Source organism: Hesperophylax consimilis, chromosome 28, assembly GCF_061612785.1.
Source record: "Hesperophylax consimilis isolate HC1 chromosome 28, BYU_Hcon_1.0, whole genome shotgun sequence".
In the NCBI taxonomy this organism is placed as follows: Eukaryota; Metazoa; Arthropoda; class Insecta; order Trichoptera; family Limnephilidae; genus Hesperophylax; species Hesperophylax consimilis.
This window is the reverse complement of record NC_142863.1, coordinates 8,855,150-8,876,741: the sequence shown is the minus strand read 5'-3', so window position 1 is coordinate 8,876,741 and position 21,592 is coordinate 8,855,150. Positions and strand designations below refer to the sequence as shown.

General features: G+C 33.1%; 1 protein-coding gene across 1 annotated transcript in view; it reads left to right on the top strand.

Annotated features, from left to right (window-relative positions):
- Nucleotides 1-21,592, top strand: part of LOC149410140 (modular serine protease-like) — a 57,813-nt gene that overhangs the window by 5,461 nt on the left and 30,760 nt on the right. The window contains exons 3-7 of the mRNA XM_089648487.1: nt 3,106-3,204; nt 6,238-6,354; nt 7,618-7,767; nt 19,007-19,193; nt 20,315-20,436. Coding sequence (XP_089504613.1) covers nt 3,106-3,204; nt 6,238-6,354; nt 7,618-7,767; nt 19,007-19,193; nt 20,315-20,436 — 675 coding nt within the window. The remainder of the gene's footprint in view (nt 1-3,105; nt 3,205-6,237; nt 6,355-7,617; nt 7,768-19,006; nt 19,194-20,314; nt 20,437-21,592) is intronic.

Here is a 21,592-nt window from a genome sequence, read left to right as displayed (position 1 = left end):
AACAAGGGCGATATATCGCCATTTAGGCTACTCAGAGCGAGAATCGGCGCCGAAAAAATCTAAAAGGCGACTGGTCGCCAATTAAGCTACTTCAAAAACATCAATTTTAAACATGTCCCGAAATTCTCTAGCCACCCCCCCCCCCCCCATGAAATTTATTTTTCTGGGGACAAATTTTATATTTTCTTGAAATTCTCTAGCAACCCCCCACCCACGAAATTATTATTTTCACGGAAAAACATCAATTTTAAACATGTCCCACCTAATTAATAGTAATTCCTAATTCTGATAATATAATCTCCCCCCTACTTCCACTTCTTCTTTCCAATTGTAATCTATATTTAATTTTTGACTTCAATGTATACTTACTCCTGATGAGGTGAACTTCGTTCGTGTAACATGTAGAGGTTATATGTAATTAAGTAATGAAAACAAAGTTATTTATGTTTTAATAAAATAAATAATGCCATCAAAGCTTCCAGAAGAAATCTTCTTATTAAGCGCTTGTTAATGGTCAAGTAATTTTGCGTATTGTTAGCTGCATATTTAAATATTCACGCTAGTGATTTGGTTCGTTCTTATACCGCCAGAGGGGCAGAGTGGTCGAATTTTGCCTGCAGACCCCTATTCTGGATTTACCCGAAACATGCGATTTGAATTCGACCAATCAAAGGGCATAGAATGTCCAGACGCTAGCGTAATAATACTATCAGATTGTGGTACCTATCTGTCAGAAGAAAGTTTGAAAAAAGAATTATGATTGAGATAGTGACGTTTTTTTGGACAAATTGTACAATTCTTTATTTGAAAAATAGGTTCAGTTACGACTACCGTTTTTAAAACACGCATTTAAAAATAAACAATCATTTGATTCATCTTAATGACAATAAACAACAACTTTTTGCATTTATGATTTTGAAAAATATTAATATTATTTACGTAAATAATAATTTACGAGAAAATTTTCCGTACGACACACCATTTTAACACACCGAGTTCTCGCATACTTCGCGTTTGTTTTTACATAGTGTTGGGCACTGCCAACATAATAATTAAAAAATATGGTTTTTTATATCATAGACAATGAAATTTTTTTTTTTAAATGATGTGTTTTTAAATGATATGTTTATTTATACATAAAAAATATTTTAAATAAAAAACCCGTTATTTATTAAAATTAACGGATTAAGGGAAGGTTTTTTGGTAAAGGTTACGAATTCCGCTTCACGGTAAATATGGAATGTTTACTTTGAATTAATACCTGAATTTAGTTATATTATTACTAAAAGTTACTATAAATGTTGGGGAACCTTTAATAACGCCTGCTCGCGTCCCCTTTAGAGTTATATCCCAGTTTTCAAGTAGTTTGTGGGCTACGCTAGGTTTGAATAGACTGGTTTGTGATTTAATTCTACCTAATCCAACCTAACCTAACCTAACCTTTCCTATAATAATCCAACGTTAACTATCGTATAATAACCCAACCTAACCTAACCTAACCTATCCTAATCTAACATATAATAATCCAACCTAACCTAACCTAACCTATCCTAATCTAACATATAATAATCCAACCTAACCTAACCTAACCTATCCTAATCTAACATATAATAATCCAACCTAACTTAACCTAACCTATCCTAATCTAACATATAATAATCCAACCTAACCTAACCTAATCTATCCTAATCTAACCTATAATAATCCAACCTAACCTAACCTAATCTATCCTAATCTAACATATAATAATCCAACCTAACCTAACCTAATCTAACATATAATAATCCAACCTAACCTATCCTAATCTAACATATAATAATCCAACATAAGCTAATCTAACCTGTAATAACCTATAATAACCCAACCTTACCTAAAATGAAAACGTTTTATTTTTAAAAAATCGTAGTAAACCTTTAAATGTTAAGAAACTAAATTCATCTGATGTTTGGTATCAAAGTTGATCGCCTAACAATTAACGAGTGCGTGTCTAGCGATCTCGAAAAATTGTCTATTATGCCGATTATGCCTTTCATGTTTCCTACACTGCCACTACACAAACAAACGCGAAGTATGCAAGAACTCGGTGTGTCAAAATGGTGTCTCGTACGGAATATTTTCTCAAACGGTAGTCGTAACTGAATAATTACCGAAAAATATATATGGTTTATACATTTTGGGTACTATTTAAGTACCTACTTACAAATCTTACGATTTCAGAGTAAATTTTGGTTTTGATTTATTAAAAAATTTAAAATTTTAAATATACTTTTTTGGAGATGAGTTTTACTACAGAACTATTGGTATGGAGCACAGCTCCCTAATGGTACGTATACATTTGCTAACCAAAATGCGCGCCGAACCATATATTATGGGAATGGAACGAAGCAACTGCAAGCGGCGTTTTGCGTCATTTGCGGTTGCTTCGTTCCTAGTTTCCTATGTTTCCCAAGTCGAGGTTCAGCTCTGAAGTTCGAATGTGTATACGTAGCATTATAAGTGAAATGATGTGGTTCGTTAGGGCAATTGGAGAGGGGATAATGATCCTCACGAGAGAGAAGAGTAATGTAAATAATGTGTACGCAAAATATATCCCAATACGAGTTTAATTAGTGTTACAATATTAATTAGTGGTACAATATTTTCATTTTCATTTGAGTATTTCATCAAATTAGTGTTACAATATTAATTAGTGTTACAGTATTAATTAGTGATACAATATTTTCATTTTAATTTGAATATTTCATAAAATTAGTGTTTAATTAGTGTTACAATATTTAGTGTAGCAATATTAATAAGTGTTACAATTTTAATTACGGTTTAATTAGTGTTAGAAAATTTTCATTTTCATTTCAATATTTCATCAAATTAGTGTTTAATTAGTCTTACAATATTAATTAGTGTTACAATATTAATAAGTGTTACAATTTTAATTAGTGTTACAGTATTAATGAATGTTTGATTAGTGTTACCATATAAATTAGGGTTACAATATAAATTAGTGTTACAATATAAATAAGTGTTACAATATAAATTAGTGTTACAATATTAATAAGTGTTACAAGTTTAATTAGTGTTTAATTATTGTTACAATATTTTCATTTTCAGGTTAGTGGATTTGATCAACAGAGATTTCTACTTGAAACCAGAATCTCCCACGCTGACTAGACAAGGGCGCCAGACAGGAGGCAGGAGTAAAAAATGCAGGTAATTAACATTTGCGTTTCTAAGGTGTAAATCGAAGTTACTGACCTTAAATTTTTTTTTTTAAATTTGCCGGTAACCCGGGCGTTTATTGACATCAATATTTGTTTACAAATTAAGTGCGCTACCCGACTCACTAGACAATATCTGTTCTGAGCCGGGTAGCAGTATCTACCATTACATATATCAATAATAATAAAAGTGAATAAAAATACAAAGAAAATAAATAAAAATACAAAATACAGGAAAAGAAACGTAATTAAGAAATAAAAGATTACCTAGATAAAAAATCTAAATATAAATTATAACATACATATGTAACAGTAATTGAACATTTTTTTTTTTTTTTTTTTAATATGTCATATAAAAATTAGCATGGAAGGTTTGCAAGTAACTTGTTAATGCAATTTCTTTTTTTGTTCATTAGCCACGTATTAAAGTATTTATATGTACATTTTCTGTTGATTTGAGTTGTATGTTGTGTTTCTTTTAAGAAAATATTGAATATGGAAGGTGCGAGGTAAGATTCATGTTTTTTTAGCAAGAGTGGATTTAATTTTTGGCACTTGTAAATGATTGTTAGATTTAGCTCTAGTGTTCTGGGAGTGAGATATGTGTGAAGGTGACGATTTTATGCAATTTGTATGGATAATTTTTTTTATGAATAGCTTCCTGATATCAAGTATTTTATTTTTAACTAAAAGATTTTCAGGGGGATAAAGATATGGTTTTTTGCACATAGTTCTAATAAGTGCTTTATGAGCTGTATTAAGTAGCTTGATGTATGTGTCTGCGGTACCACCCCATGCCGATATACCATAAATTAAAATGCTTTGACAAAGGGAAAAGTAGACATTTTTTAGTAGTTTAAGTGACATAATGTTTCTAATCGTTTTAAAAATGTATATTTGTTTCCGGATTCTCATTGCAAGTGAAGTTATGTGAAGTTCCCATTTTAGTTTGCAATCCACTGTTAAACTAAGATACTTAATACTATCCGAATGTTTAATTTTTTCGCAGTCGCAGTTTTTGGTTTGTGATGTAGTACATGGATGCAGGTGTAAAAGCGGGACGGTTTTTGGTTGCCCAATATTTGTTTTACTGAATGTTAGAAATTTGGTTTTCGAGGTGTTTAGGGTATTTGTATTATATTTATATTTATAGTAGGTTAAGTTGGAGATTGGCAACGTTTAGTATATTCTATTACCCTAATATATATGTATAAACTCAGGGCCGACCCTGAACCAATCGACGCCTGGCGTGAGTGAAATTTTGGCCCCCCTATCGGAAATAGCAGACGAATGATTTGTATTTTTGTGAAGCGCAGTTTATATGCAAAATAATCTCAAAGGCGTTAGGGTGTTAGGTAACTCAGCGCCCGAAGCAGACTGTTCCAATTGCGCTCGCATAGAGCTGGCCCTGTATAAACTGAAGGGATGATGGCGACATAATATATGAAGTTGAATTTATGTGCGAAAGGTTTATTTTTCATACGATTTTAAACCGATTTCCAGAGCATGGTAACGATGCTTAATATTCAGACCGATGCACGGTGGCTTAAATTTGAGCGCTGGCGCGACGTTGACCCCAGATCGGCAATTAATCACTGACATTAAAAAAACAATTTAAAATAACATCCGAAGCTTACTTACTCGGTAATTATGCACAGAACTGAGATGTTCGGGCGCGCAACTATGTTGCTGTATCTAGTCGAGTTTGAAGGCGTGCGAAATCAGGTTGTTTGTGAACTTTTTGTACAAAAAAAGTATTTTTAAAAATCACTTAAGATATTCTTTAAGATACTTGCTTTATTTAAATAACTGAAAAAAATTTTTTGTTTTTCATAAATTAATTATAACTCTTGTCTTGGTTCAAAGTTTACCTTTTTTTCCAATTTTTTGCCTTTAATGGAGTAGGAATAAAAATCTTCACAAGTCTTCACGCTAATTTTAAAAGGATATTATTGTGTTTAAAAGGTTATTATTATGCTGTGTCTTTTTTGTACATAAAAAAAATCACCACTAACTTTAGCCAGCCACTCCAGTAATTTCATTTTTAAGAAATGATTGTACTTAATTTTCGTCATTTTTTTTTCAGAATCCAATATTTGACTCCGATATGTGAAAGAAAGATCAACTGTATGTAATATTTAGTTCTGCGTACCGTTAGAATAAAATTTAAGTTATTCACAATTATTCACTGTCAATTTAAATTAACATCTGAAACTCAATTATTATGTAATTAGTCGCAGAACAGGGGTACACTGATATTCGGGCTGATATTATAATCTATAAAATACAAACTTAGCGCCCAAGTTACACGCTCCTTTTTATAAAATCATTATCAACATTTCGACTAATAAGAATTAACAAAAAATAAGTGATATTTCTTATTAATACTTAAAAAAACATCAATGATGCCAAATGGTCGAACGCCGAGAGCGATGTCGCGCCAAATCATCAAAATTGGCCACTGTGTGGCAGAATCGATATACACTGGTAACTCGTTCAAGATTGTACTGAATTACAATACGATTTGGATGTATCAATATTATCAACATATTACGATTAATGCCATGCATTTATAGAAATGTAAATTGTTACATATTGAGATATTGTAATAGAATTAATACATGCACTTGTAATACACATCGAAAATGATTATTTGTCTTTCCAAACATAAAAATAACAGGATTATATTGCAGAAAATAACATTTTGTTTAGCAACTTAGTTGAGTAACTTGACCCACTCGGGTCTTCTGTATCTTGCAGAGACCAAAACAAAGCAAAGCAAATTAATTTTAATGAGTTTTTTTGTTCAACTCTTCTATCGTCAGTATTTCCAACGACATATGATTATTTGTCTTTCCAAACATAAAAATAACAGGATTATATTGCAAAAAATAACATTTTGTTTAGCAGTCATTTTTTAACAATTTGACTGCTTTTCAACAATAAATCATAGTTGTGACTTTGTAAGCTTATTTATCGGATTAATTTATTTTGATATTTTAATGATGTTTGATTTATTTTGCAGATCTGATGAGTGGAAATGTCTAGACAATTCCTGTATAGAATACGACTTGGTCTGTGACGGGCCTGCTGACTGCCCTGATCGATCAGATGAAACTCAGGCTCTTTGCAACAAAAGGAAGTAAGTACATTTTTCTAAGTGACCCAACTGCGAAATTAACAATTATTTAACGAAGTGAAAATGCAAGTAAACAAGTGTTTATATTTTTGATAATTAAACAATTATTCAATTATTATAAATAAAAGAAATAAATAAATAAATCTACAAAGAAATATATTATAATTAAAAATTTATCGTCATTCAGGTAGATCTATTCCAAATTTGGCGAGAATAAAAGCCAATATACCGCACAGAGTTTTGGCCGCCAAGCAAAAAGAGCCGATGAATCATGAAGAGCGTCGCCTATGCTTTCTCCTATACTACATATTATTAGCCTGAAACACAAATATAAATTGAAAAAATTTTCCTAGAAAAATATGCCGCCGACGGGATTTGAACCCGCACCTTCCTATTTCCGGTCAGGTGCACAGAATCACTGTGCTACGTCGGCTTATTTTTAACCGCCAAATAATTCAATATATACTACAGGGTTTTTCAATGAGAGGTGTTATTTTGAATAGCGCGCTATTTCGGTAGATGTCACATTTGAAGCTGTCATTTTTTGACATTTGACAAGTAGAAACTACGTCATTAATAAAAATGGAACGATACACGCTTCAACAACGAATTGAAATTATTAAAATTCACTTGAGTGAATCAAATGCAAATCATTTTGAGTGATGAGGCCCATTTCCACCTCGGTGGCTTCGTCAACAAGCAAAATTGTCGCATCTGGGGCTCGGAAAACCCAAGAGTTATTGTTGAAAAGCCTCTCTATCCTCAACGTGTGACTTTTTGGTGGGGTTTATGGTCTGGCGGAGTCATTGGACCTTACTTTTTCGAAAATGAGGTTGGAGCAACAGTTACGGTGAATGGATTGCGCTATCGAGAGTTGATTAATGATTTTTTATGGCCGAAATTGGATGATATTGATCTGGACAACGTTTACTTTCAATAAGACGGCGCTATGTGCCACACAAGCAACGAAACCATTGATCTTTTACGATTGAATATCAAAATAACACCTCTTATTGGAAAATCCTGTAGTATTTCATTCAACAATTATTGTTTTTTTTTCACTTTACCATAATTAAAAATTAATACTACATATTATTTTTAATGAGCAAAATGTGAAATAACACAAATTAATCAAATACAATTTACTTGCGCACGCCGGGATTTGAACACGCGACCTCGGTCGAACTGGTAGAGAGCCTTACCCCTCGACCACGGAGACAGTCAAATGATTTATGAAACTTAAATGTTGTAATATTTAATGTTTAGGTGTCCTTCCCACTTCTATCAGTGCACGTATGGAGCGTGCGTAGAAGCAGGCGCCAAGTGCAATGGCGTGCTGGACTGTGCCGACGGGTCGGACGAGCTCATCAAGGACTGCGACAGGAACAAGACTGTAATAGTATCTAAAAATTGTCCGTAAGTTCAATTCATTATATCCTCACCCTTTTTCACCATCTGTTGACCAAAAAACAAAACAAAATCCCAAGGCATCTTTTCGTTAAGTACTTTCCTAATTAGTTGGAAACAATGAAGTAAAATAAGTAAGATTTAATTATACCTATGATAACTTACCTGACTCTACGGCAAGAGTTATTTCTGATAGCATACAAAGTATTCCGGTTTCAGTTGAGTGGAACTTTCTGTATCCAGATTGATGATTTGCGAATAATTTATTTGAATTCGAATGACTGGTTATTTGTGCAGTAGCAATTTTCTCCAGGATTTTTGAAATGAATGGTAAGTTTGAAACGGGTCGATAATTACCTAAGTATTCGGCGTCTAGGTGTGAATTTTTCAATATTGGTGTAACTACAGCTGAATTGAGTGGTTCATGAAAGTTGCCCGTGCTCAGTGATTTATTAAAAACGTGAACTAGGAATGGAGCTAAAACAATAGAACATTGTTTTAGTAACCATGTCGGTATAAGATCAAGATATTATTAGGTGAGCAAGAAATATTTTTTATTACTTCTTCCAGCGTTGTGGGTTTGAAGGAAGACAAAATTCCTTTAGAATTTACAGTGAATATTGGCGGAGGAGCGTGAGATTCAATGTTTTCCCGAAAAAAAATTGAGAAGGCTTCCGGGGCAATATCTATTTTTGTTGGAACAGTGACTTCGGAAATTACAGTCTTTATTGAGTTCCAGTGTTAATCATTTCTTTCCAATACTCTAATCTTTTGGAATTTATTTTACTCATATACTATTTTCGAGCAAGGATCCATTCGTCTCTTGTAGTCAGAGAAGAGTTTTTTTTTCTGTAGGACCTCTCTAATTTCCGCATAAGTCTCTTCTGGTTTCGACATTAATCGTCAAACCAGCCGCCAGACTTTTCAACTTTTCGTGTTTTTGATGTTGTTGGAGCATATTTATTTAACAGACATGAAAGTGTTTTATTATATATCTTGACAAGTTCGGTAGGGGTTTTTGTTTCCCAAACATTGGGTGTACATAATAGAGAGGTCTGTAACTCTTCCAGAAAATCACTAAAGCTAAATTTACGCCATTCCCTCGATACAATTGTCCTATATGGTACTTTCGGCGGGTTAAAATCAATATCAGTGCAAACAAGCCGATGGTCTGACAGTCCCATTACACGAATATCTGCTGAGAGCGGTAGATCACTATTATTTGAAATTAGTACATCTAATGTACCACCAGCATCGTGAGTTGGGACTTCGATCCATTGGCGGCATCCAAAGCTGGCTAATAGATCTAAGAATTTAACAGTGTTTGGTGATGTCAAGCGCTCGAAACGAATATTAATGTCTCCTGTAATAATGAGTTTGTCGCAGAGTCCGATTGAAAGTAAAAAAATGTGAAAACTCATAAAATTCGACAGAAATTGGTTTCGATCCGGGCCTAAAAGGGTGCACAACATGAACGACGCTCCTGAAGAAGAAACCCTGCATCCAATATACTCAAACGTGTTAAATGTACCGAGAGCCGTAATCCTGGTCGGGCTATTATCGCGACACCCCCGTGATTCATGTGTGAGATATTGTTTGATGGTAGGTCCCCACTAGGTCGGGCTTCTTCAAGAACCACATACCCTAAAGCTCGGAGTCTCTTAATTGAGTACGAATCACTGTTCTCGTGCCAAATTTCTGTGATGGAAAGGATATGGAGTTTTTGGTCTCTGAAAATATCGTCCACCAACTCCTAGTTCGTTGTTAAGAGATCGCGTATTCCAGGTACCAATCGCAAGCTGTCTGCTCCTATAGTTGGCATGTCGTTCTAATCTAATTTAATTTAAGTTGTTGTGGAATTTATCAGAATCGCGGAGGGCTATAGACGGTAGGTAATTCTGTTCGTCGATTGGTCCGACTACTTGAACACCCTGTACTGACGTATTTTTATTTAATTTCCGACTTGACGTTAAATCTTCCCCATAAGAAAAACTAAACCCATCTACACACTTTTCCACAAATGATCATCTAGTCAATCAACATAATGCACGTGCATTTTAAAAGTAAAATAAATACAAAACAATACAAGAACAACACGTCAACTCACCAGAGATCAAATGGAAAAATAATTCACCGACTCCAGATATTTTCAAATCAGAGGGTTCGGCTCGGTAGAACTCCTAACAGAGCCTATGAATCCTACTGATCCCTCAACATAAATATTTAAAAAATCTTTCGTTATCCTACATGTATTAAAAATGACTGATTTTTGCACTTTTATATATAAATTTTTTGATAGATCTAAAACGCCTAAATTTTTAATGAGAGATCTAGGTATAATGCCAGTAGCCGAAATAACGAATGGTAATATTTTTACAGTCTGATAATGCCAAATTCTTTTTATCTCATTTCCTAAATTACTATTGTTATTATTAATAATTTTTGGAACGTATTGTACCTCCCTGCATAAATATTTTGTTTTTTGTCCACCGCGACACCCCCTGTATCTAAATTTCGCATACGGATCACGGACTGGATTGTATAAGGTTGTTTTTGCAGTCACTGAAGGGATCAACACACTATCACTTTTAAAACTTAGGAGTGTTGCCCGATCACTTACAGCAGGAGTGTTTTCGGCCTGTGCTGCATCACAAAGTATTGTTTCATATTGTTTCTTTCTGATGCACAGTCTATGTTTTTTACTAAAGCGTCCAGCACGGCAACCACGAAATATAATTTTACGAGTAGTATTAAAATGTAATTTTACGAATTCATTCAATTTCTCCGTTCCATGAGGCCAAATGGCGAAGACAACAACTCTCCCAATCTCGCTATATTCAGATCGGGTAGGACCGACATATATTTGATATATTAACTGCTGTATTATCATCCAATGTCTGAAAAATGCATGTGTATCATTGAATGCCACCAAAACTTGATATAATGCATTGTCATCGACTGCGAGTTTATCTGCCGAATTTCACCACAATCAGATGTTGGGAAGTAGGTTAATTTCCACCTACAATATTTGCATTAAGGCGACACAATACCCTGATAACGGGGATTTGCCCCGACGCTCACATTTTAATTATTTCTGATGAGCTTATTACTAAAATCTTAAATGTTTTTAGAGGGATTCGAAGGGATGCAAGTTATTTATATTTAAGATTAATAAAAACAGGACCTTACAATTAAATATATTATGTAAAACGATAAGTACATTTTATTAAATGTAAAATGTTGTAAGATAAGCGGAAAGTACCAGATTTTATTTTTCTAGACGATGAATTAGAAACTTCCCGACGACTCCCTCACAAAAGATTAGAGATTTTATTAATTTATTCATAAGAATTAATTAAAATAAAAACACTAGCGAAAATTCAATTGCTGGCCAGATACACGAAAGTCGACCGCCAGTACTTCAAAACTCTGGATTGTGCGTAGTATATTTGTGTGCGCGTTGGTAAGGAGTTACTACGTAATGATTCAGACGCCGCCAAAGTTCCGGCCTGTAAGGTTGTGTGCGGAGATGTGCAAAATGGGTACCCAAAACCATTTGAAATGCAAAATGGAAATGGGTCAAAACTTTTCCATTTGAAAATGCAAAATGCAAAATGGTTTTTAGAAAAGCATTTCAAATGCAAAATGCAAAATACCTATTTTCAAAATGCATTGAAAATGCAAAATGGTTTCTCAGGTCAAACAATCAAAATAATTATAGAATTTTTAAACAATTTTGTCATTTAATAATGGACATCAATGTAAAACAAACATATTACATGATGGTAAATCCAAACACACCACGACTACGGATTATGAAACCACAAAAAATTTGCGCGGGACTAATGTTGCCAACGTAAAAACATAGAAACTGCTATCTAACATTTAATATTACAGCGTCATGGCCCCATGTTCAGTATTTGAATCAGTATTTTTTATAACAATTATTTTATAAGCAATAATTATTAGCCTGAAACACTCATCCACATTGAAAAATCTCCTGATAAAAGATACATGACGCCAACGGGACTTGAACCCGTGTCCTTTCGATTTCCGGTCGACATCTCTGACCACTGAGCTATGGCGGCTTATCTCTTGTCCGCGAAATAATTCAATATATACTAGTGTTTCATTCAACAATTACTGCTTGTTACATTTTTTCACCTGAAACAACCAACTTTATTTTGGTTTGGCTTTATTATAGTTGGCGTCATGTATCTTTTATCAGGAGATTTTTCAATGTGGATGAGTGTTTCAGGCTAATAATTATTGCTTATAAAATAATTATTACCCTTTGTGCTATGCATAAAAAATCTTGTCTTAAACATTAGTTTACTAAAAAAATAATAATTAGTATTTTTTGTAATGGTATCACTCAATTGCCAGGGCTCATAGATATATAACACCCATAGTAGACTAGATCGCCAATCACCCTTCTTCTCGTATAGCAGTGCCCGTAGTGATTTGAAGAGCCGATCCACCATCTTGTAAAGGTCAGCCGTGATTTGCCTGCTTGTGTACAATGGAGAATCGATTGCAAGTTTATCAAGTTTAATTAAATATTTTGGATTGTTTGAACCATGGTTGTGGCGTGCAGCATGGGGTTGCACCAACAGACGCGACAAGAAGAGAAAATTAGAATTTAATTAGAAATATAGTATACATTTCATAAAAAGATGTTTAAACAAACATTTATTTATTTATTATATATATATATACGCCTAAAAAGACTTTTACATAGAAGTGATACATGATGCAGTGTAGGTACATAGGAGAATATGTATTATACAGGAGATATTGACAGTAAATAGATATAATCCATTTTAAAGAAGGTACAAAATACACACTTGTAAAATTGTGATTACAAGTATAATAAGAAAATATTAAAAAATATGAAGCAATATTAGTAAAACGTAAGAGTAACATAAAGTAAAAAAGAAATTACAACAACACTACATAAAAGACAAAACATTAAAACTAATTTACCGACGCTACTCTAATTTGTAGGATTCAACAAAGTGTTGGTGTAGATTATGCTTAATTCTATATATGGAGTCAATAAATAAATCAATAGCGCCCTCATACTTGTTGCCCAGATCATGCATCCTATTGGTCAGTGAGTGTGTCTGATAGTTGGTAGAGTATGTATTACAGAAAAATGTTATATTTTGTCTTGTATTCCTAGTCGGCACATGTAGTTTAATAGTGGCAAGGATGGCAGGACTATCAATTAAGTTGTTAATGACTCTGTGTAACACAACCAGGTCTGAAATAATTCTCCTGTTAGACAATGTTATTAGATGCAATTGATTCATCAAACTGACATAATTAATGTAATCAATAGGAATTCCGAGCTTAAAATTTACGTACTTAAGAAATTTGTGCTGAACTCTTTCTATATTATTGGAGTGAACTTTATATAAAGGGGACCAAATAGGTGAATTATACTCCAATTGACTTCTGACTGATGAAATATAGAGGGTTCTCATACAATCTATGGACTTAAAATTAAGTTAATATTAGTTAAAGTTCTGCAAAGGAAGCCAAGCATCTTTAAAGCCTTATTAGATATATAGTTGATGTGTTCAATGAATGACAAGTTTTCATCGAATATTACACCCAAGTCACGAATATGTGATACTGGTATTAATTTAATATTATTTAATGTTTATTCATGTAGTATATTATAACTGATAATATACTACATGAATATAATAATATAATGTAGTATATTATAACTGATAATATACTACATAAAAATATGTTCTTAATGTACGATAGAATGCATGTATTTTGAATTCCCGCCGTAATTGTACCTAGTCGATCAGTTCGTTTCAAATTACCCTATCATTGCAACAATACAGGATCTAACGCTGAACTCAATTCCATAATGAATCGCCTACATGTACTTGGTAATAAATATGTTTTGGATGAATCTATAAACATTGCTAGTTTATCCTCATACAAACACCACTTAATTAAAACTGTATGTCAGCGCTTCTCTGATTGACTATAACCAAATACAGATTTAATGTATTAGTTTATCCGGGATTTATTGTAAATTAATTGTTTATATATTTATATATACATATTGTTGTATTGTATTTATAATAACTATTTCTATTGCTCTCTTTCATGTATTTTATATTTAAATTTTTTATCTATGTATATTCTGTATTTATAATAAGTAAAACAATTGTTATTCTTTTGTAAAAGCCGCTATAATCGGCGTTAATAAATAAATAAGTAATCTGACTCTTTCAAGATGGCTTCAAATTCCTACGGCAATGGCCGCCAGGTTGGCGATCTAGTCCACTATGGGTGTTATATAATATCATTGCCAGGGCTCCTACCAGGGAGCAACTTGACAAATGTAAATTATCTCTCATAGCGAGGTTGAGGAACGACTGATATTTGGGGCTTATGAAAAAAAGATGAGTGGAGATAGTAGGAAGAATGTTGCAAAAAAGCATTTAAAATGGAAAATGCATTGAGAAAAGCATTTAAAATGCAAAATGCAAAATGGTTTTTAGAAAAGCATTTAAAATGCAAAATGGAAAATACCTATTTTGCATTTTGCATTTCCATTTGAAATGGATTTATTTGAAATAAAGCACATCTCTGGTTGTGTGTCACCCGGCCCGTCGCTCCGGTCATTTCTTTTACGTATTTTTTTATTTAATCAAACGATTACTTTGAAATCTATTAGTGAAATTTTCTGTTTATGACTTTCTACCTCGGTACCTATTAGAGATTGAAGAAAATTGTTTTCACAAAAGTTGTAGGTAATTTTATGTTTTACTTTACAAAATTCTCACATTTATAACCCAGATAACATGTAGGTACGTTTATCATCAACAAATCAATACAAAAACCGACCAATATCATATAACAACAAAGGCAAAGGCATATGGCAACAAAGAAAAAAAGAACAGGTATCCGCTAGTAAGCAGGGTGAAAAAAATCAAAGGCAGAATAAAGAACACAGAAAAAATGTGCAATTAATGCTTGCTTCTAGACTCAGCAATATACCACCTCTATCTATATTACAGCAGGTAATTTATACACTTGTATATACCCGTCTATACGTACTTATACGCTCGTGTGTATAATTCCAAAATTTGATTGAAAAGTGAATTAACATAATGTTTCTAATATTGTTTTTATTTCATCACGAAAATACTTAATAGATCAATAATCCGATGCCGAAAGGACCGATTTCACCGGAGAAAAATTCTGAGCAAGTAATAACTGATTTAAACATATAATTTTATTATGAACGTATTGAAGTCGTAAAAAATTTTCAAATACATATTTCCCATACATATTGTTTTCAATTATATATCCGTAATAGAAATTTTAAACCGTTAAATATTTATGTTATATACAGAAAGCCTACCTCAAACATTAACGAATTCTTAATGTATCATGAATCTATTTTAAATAACTGTACAGATGATACCCTTATCTTTGGTGATTTCAACATTGACATTCTTCAAAAAAATAATACATCTCAATACATCAACACGCTAGACTCAAACAACTGTTTCATATGTAACACATCCTATCCTACACGAGTAACAGATACCTCTACTTCTCTAATAGACCATATCATCTCAAACAGACAAAATATTTCCTCAACTACTGCAAATATAGATGCCTACCTAAGTGATCATAACATTTTGATATTAGATTACCAAAACAGCTTGAAACATCACACTAATAATAGAATACATTATTTTTCAAACAACACCAAAACCGATAAAAACATATGTAGAATCCCACAACTTTCCACACGAAACCACCAGTAATGCCAATGAAATCTATAATAATTTTAATGAATACATCAAAACAGCAATAAAATCATCCCAACATAAATCTGAGTTACGCATAGGAGACCAACGGAGGGGTAATACTCCATGGTTTGATGCAAAATTAAATGCACTTATCAAACAGCGCAACAATGTGTTTAAAATCTGGAAAAAAAATCAGCAAAGTGATATATTCACAGCACTGAGAAATAAAACAAGAAATCAAGTTACCAACTATAGAAGATATGCTAAAACCAAATACTACACGACTATATTTAAAGAAAACCTGCGTAATCCGCGACAGACATGGAAAATAATACATGCAATTCTAACAAATAGCTCGACACCCCAGAAAGATGAAATTGAATGTCTTCTCATTAAGAATGAAGAAATAACATGCCCAACACAGATAGCTTCAACTTTTAACAACTTCTTTATATCAGTTGGGGAAAACTTAGCAGCTACAATTGCATCATATCCAGATGATTCTATCACTATAAACACGGATCAAAAAGCAATCCAGTCCTTACACATGGCCAAAACAAATAAAACAGAAGTTCTCAGTATCATCTCTCAACTAAAGTCTAATGCATCTCCAGGTTTAGATGGAATTACACCAGTGTACCCGAACTTTTGCAAAGATATATTAGCTGACCACCTTGTTTTTCTTATTAATCAATCCCTGAATAGTGGAATCTTCCCAGATCAACTAAAGATAGCAAAAATAATTCCGATTTACAAAGATGATTGCAAAAAAATCCTTCTAATTACCGTCCTATATCCATCCTCTTTGTCGTCTCTAAAGTTTTTGAAAAGGTTATTTATTAAGCTTAGGCTCACTAAATATCTCCTATCAAACAATTTACTCGCATCCCAACAGAATGGATTCAGAAACCAATCTAACACAAAATGTGCTGCCTTTGATTTTGTATACGCCCTCCAAAAGCATATAGACCAGGGTAAGCATGCTGCAGGCTTATTTATAGATTTAAAAAAGGCTTTCGATACGGTTGACCATGGGATACTACTAAAGAAGCTAGAACACCTAGGCATAGTAGGCACTCCCCTGAAGTTACTGTGTAGCTACCTCTCTAACCGACACTGTCAGACCTTTGTTGGAAAGGGGACAAGCAGCATGGGAACGATAAAATGTGGCGTGCCTCAGGGCTCCGTACTTGGACCATTACTATTTTTAATATATATAAATGATATTGCTAAATGGGGACTTAAGGGTACAATACAACTCTATGCAGATGACACAGTGATTCTTTATCACAATAATGATTTAAACGAACTTGAAAAGGAAATGGAAAGGGATGTAGCTTGCCTGGCAAACTGGCTGCGATTAAACAAACTTAGCCTAAACATAAAAAAACACATTACATACTGTTTGCAAATAAAAAAAATGTAAGTCTTAATATAAGTCTTGATAATAACCGCCTTGAAAGGGCTGATGTTACAAAATATCTTGGCCTTTTCATTGATTCACAACTCACATGGAATCACCAATTTAAACATGTTCTATCCAAAATTACTCCTATAACTGGTGTTTTATATAGACTTCGCGGGTTACTTCCTCCCTCTCTATTAAAATCGATTTACCATGCTATGCTTCACTCACATCTAATATATCTCGCCGGAATCTGGGGATTTGCTACAAAAAAAATGATTTCAGAAGTCCAAGTCGTCCAAAATAGAGCCCTGCGAAATATTTTCAGTTTACCTTGGGACACACATGTCAAAGACATCTACAGAAACACCCAAATACTTCCTTTTAATACCATTCCCACTTTTGAAATAACGAAAACTATATTACAAGTAATTCAACACTCGGCACATTCCAACACTACACTCTATTACAATTACGACGTACACCAACACAACACAAGAAATCACAACAAACTACATATACCAAAAATCAAATCAACAAAATATGGACTAAGATCCCTGGAATACATAGCTCACACAAAATATAATCAACTACCCAACGAGATCAAATGTGCAAGTCAATGTAAAAAGACCCAAACTAACATGCTCAAACTTCATCTTATTAATGACTATCTGAAATAATAATGTTGTGTATGTCCCATCATATGTCCATTTAATACATACAGCTATATGTTTCATGTAATGCGTATCATTCCCGCAATGAGTTTATTAACTCCTGGGAGTACAATGCTTTATATAATATACTATATTCTGTATTGTATACTTTTAATAAAAAAAATTAATAAAAAAAAAAAAAATTGACGTAAATAAAGTAAAAGTTTTGTTTACACAGGAAGAGAAGAAACCCGTTAGTCTGGAAGGAAGGAGAATAGAAGACATATTTTTTCTTTAACTGTATTAAATAGAATTTCGCAGCACGACTCTTTTTATGATTGTAATTATCTAACTTAGAGATAGTTGAGCGTATACTTCGAGATGACAAGTTCTGGGAAGAAAAAAATGCTTATTAAATTAACTAATTTTTAAATGGATTGCATTCTTGTCGAGCTTATCGATCCTGGAGTCACAAGGTCTATGAATGTTCGTGATCCTCCACATATCTTAGATATTGTATGTAAAGAACGTCAATTTGGAAAGCGTCGTTTAGATTTCGACGAAATGCTATTTATTGAATAATTATTTTCGTTTTTTATATAAAATTATTTTTACTATTTCTAACTTATATTATAATAAATGATGGCCTTTATACAAAAAAAGTTGCATCTTATGCTTTTTACATTACATAATTATTTGTTTTATGTAACTTTTTGTAAACGATAACAATAAATATTGAAAATGACTGATATTTTATTTATCTTGTCAATATATTCAGATATAATTATGATCAGATATTATGAAAATGATTCGTGATTGAATACCGTATTGCTTTGACATCTGTCAATGAAGAACACGTCGGTTACGAGTCATAAGTTACTGCCTACCGTCTAGCAGTATGGTTACAGAAATCTGATAAGAATCATAAAATCATGAGCTCCTTCTGCAATAGGTAACGTTTCTATCGAAATTTACCTAAAACATGCACATTCAACTTAATATTACTATTCACATAGTTTGAAAGACGCCCATTATTAAGCATTTCATGTTCAAACCTTACTCATGGGTACCATCTAGTGGATTTCATCGCTGCTCTGACTTCGAACTGTTCGTGGTGTCGGGTGTTCCCCGTTCCAACGTACTTCATTCCTCTGCACCCCGAAATATTATAATATTTAATTCGAAGCGGAGCGCGTGTGAAACTAATTTGCTTCGCCCAATTAAAGCGCGTTCACGCCCATAACTGATATTTTTTTAGGATCTTATTTCGTCTTAATTCAAAATCAAATGTGAAATTCAAATGGAAGTATCTTAAAGGCAACGGTAGTGTGGAGATACGACCTACCCCAATTTATTTTTAATAATTAAACTATTCTCTCTTTTTCTCTTTATAGACGTTACAAATTTGAGTGCCTACAAGGTCAGCAGTGCATAGACAAGGACGAAGTGTGCGACGGAGTTGCAAACTGTAGAGACAAATCTGATGAGACACTGTATGAATGCGCGTCCTACAAATGTCCAAGCATTTACGTAAAATGCGCATACGGAGCTTGCGTGGATCATGGTTCAAGATGCAATAATGTACGTTGAAATTCATGTATCATACAATATCTTAACTCATCAGGCTAATTTGTTCGCTTTTGGGACCTACAAATGTCCAAGTATCTTCGTGAAATGCGCATGGTGCAAGATGCAATAATGTACGTGGACATTGTTGTATCAAACAATATCTTAACTCATCAGGCTAATTTGTTCGCTTTTGGGATCAGCTTATTTGGCCTCATAGAAATCGTGGTGTCTCACTTACTATCACGGTAAAAAATATGATCTAAATGGGGTTAGAAAGAGAAAATACTTCGTTTTAGATTCAAACCATGTTTGCATTAAAAAAATTGATATTTCATAAAGTAAATGTTTCTTTTTTATAATAAATTATAAAAGCGTATTTTATCACCTTTCAAAAATAGATTTTAGTTTTCGGATCTGCTTAGAAATATTTCATTTATTTGAATTTTATTGCAAAGCGGAAAATCATATGTTTTCTGTCAGAATTTGCCAAAGGCCTGAGGGGTAATCGAAACCATTTAACATATTTGTAATAAGTATTTACTTTGTGGCTCGTCATAATTTACAATAAAAGATATAAATTTGTTTTAGACCACTTTAATTTTAATTGTACTCTACCGGTTTCGGAAGCACCCTTCCTTCGTCAGGAGAGTATTAAAACTAACCTATGATAAAAAATATTGACAGATATATACACAAAAAATATAATTTAGGTGTTTGAGTGGGAGGTTGACAAATAGGGACGGGTAATTGCGGGAATTCCAGCAGGGACTAGCGTTATTATTTATCCCTAAATAATAACGCTAGTATATTGAATAACCAAATTAATTTATCGTTTAGTCCCATTCTAGATATATTTCCAGTAAACCGCTCTGTTATTGCTGGAATTCCCGCAATTACCGTCCCTCTTTGTTAACCTCCCACTCAAACACCTAAATTATATTTTTTGTGTATATATCTGTCAATATTTTGTATCAAGGGTTAGTTTTAATATTCTCCTGACGAAGGAAGGGTGCTTCCGAAACCAGTAGAGTACAATTAAAATTAAAGTGGTCTAGAACAAATTTATATCTTTTATTGAAACCATTTAAGATCGTCATTTTTTTAATACTCTTTCCTGTAATGCATGTTTCCAGGTAGTGGACTGTGAAGATGGCTCAGACGAGGATCCAGTCCTTTGTAAGAGGGATTATGGATGGAAACCACAAGTCACAACTACTCCGACCCCACCCAGCACCACGAAACCTGAAACATTTGTGTGAGTGTTTATTATTATCCCATCACGTTCCGTTTCTCACTCCCTCCAACCTCCCACCTCGCAACTCGCTGGCTCCGATCAGTTAAGACACATATACGATATTCACATAAAAAAATAATTCTTAAAAAAAGTCTTAATTTTAGTTCAGTTCAATGCCGATGTATCGGCGTTTATTGAATTTTTAATGGAATGAAACCGTACGAGCTTGAATACTTTCTCACTTTCACCTAATACGGTGCTTCTGTCTACAAACGTAGGTCGTCGTAGATCTCCAATTGGGCAAACAGTTCACAATATACCAATCAGTGGTTCGCTTTCCTACCACCTACCGAATGATTTACAATGGACAGCCTATAAAAATGAGCTCACGGCCTTGAACGGGCAGAAACAAGTTAGGTTATATGAATGTACAGCAAAAACATTTCATTGCCATGTTATTGACAGATTTATGAAGTGTTAAATTTAGATTAATATGTGAAGGAGAAGAATTGATTAAAAGAACAAGAAAAATAGGACATTTTCAGACTAATGGTTAAAAAGACAACGATTAGGTAATATTATTCACATAAAGAAATAAAATAATATAAAATGAAATTCAGGACAGTACAATTAGCAATTCATAAATAAAAAAACTAGTTTCATTTCACAAGGTCTTTAATTTCCTTGCGATCTAGTTATTACATATTATAATTATGCAGAGACGGCTTCATACTTTAAAATTGATTCACTGAGTGTACGGAGGCATCATAAGGATGCACTATTCCTGTATAAATTTGTTAACAATAATATTCAATGCCCAGAGTTGCTAAACAAGATTCCATTCAATGTACCTGCGCGTTCAACACGCTCTTGTGTCCTGTTCAGGGTTGATCAAAGCAAAACGAACTCTAAGCAGAATTTTTGCCTGAACAGACAATGCAATAATTACAATAGCGTATTATCCAAAGTCGATATTTTCATTTGCGAACTTACCAAATACAAGAGGTCCATAAAATAATATTTCTCTGATTTTTTTATGTCTCTATTGTGTATATCTCTATTATGATTTGATTTATATATACAACCTCTCTATGGCTATAAATGTTTTGTTTTGTAAATTTTTCGTTTTATATAATCTTTTGTTTTGTATAAGTTTTTTAATTCATATTCCTTTCTG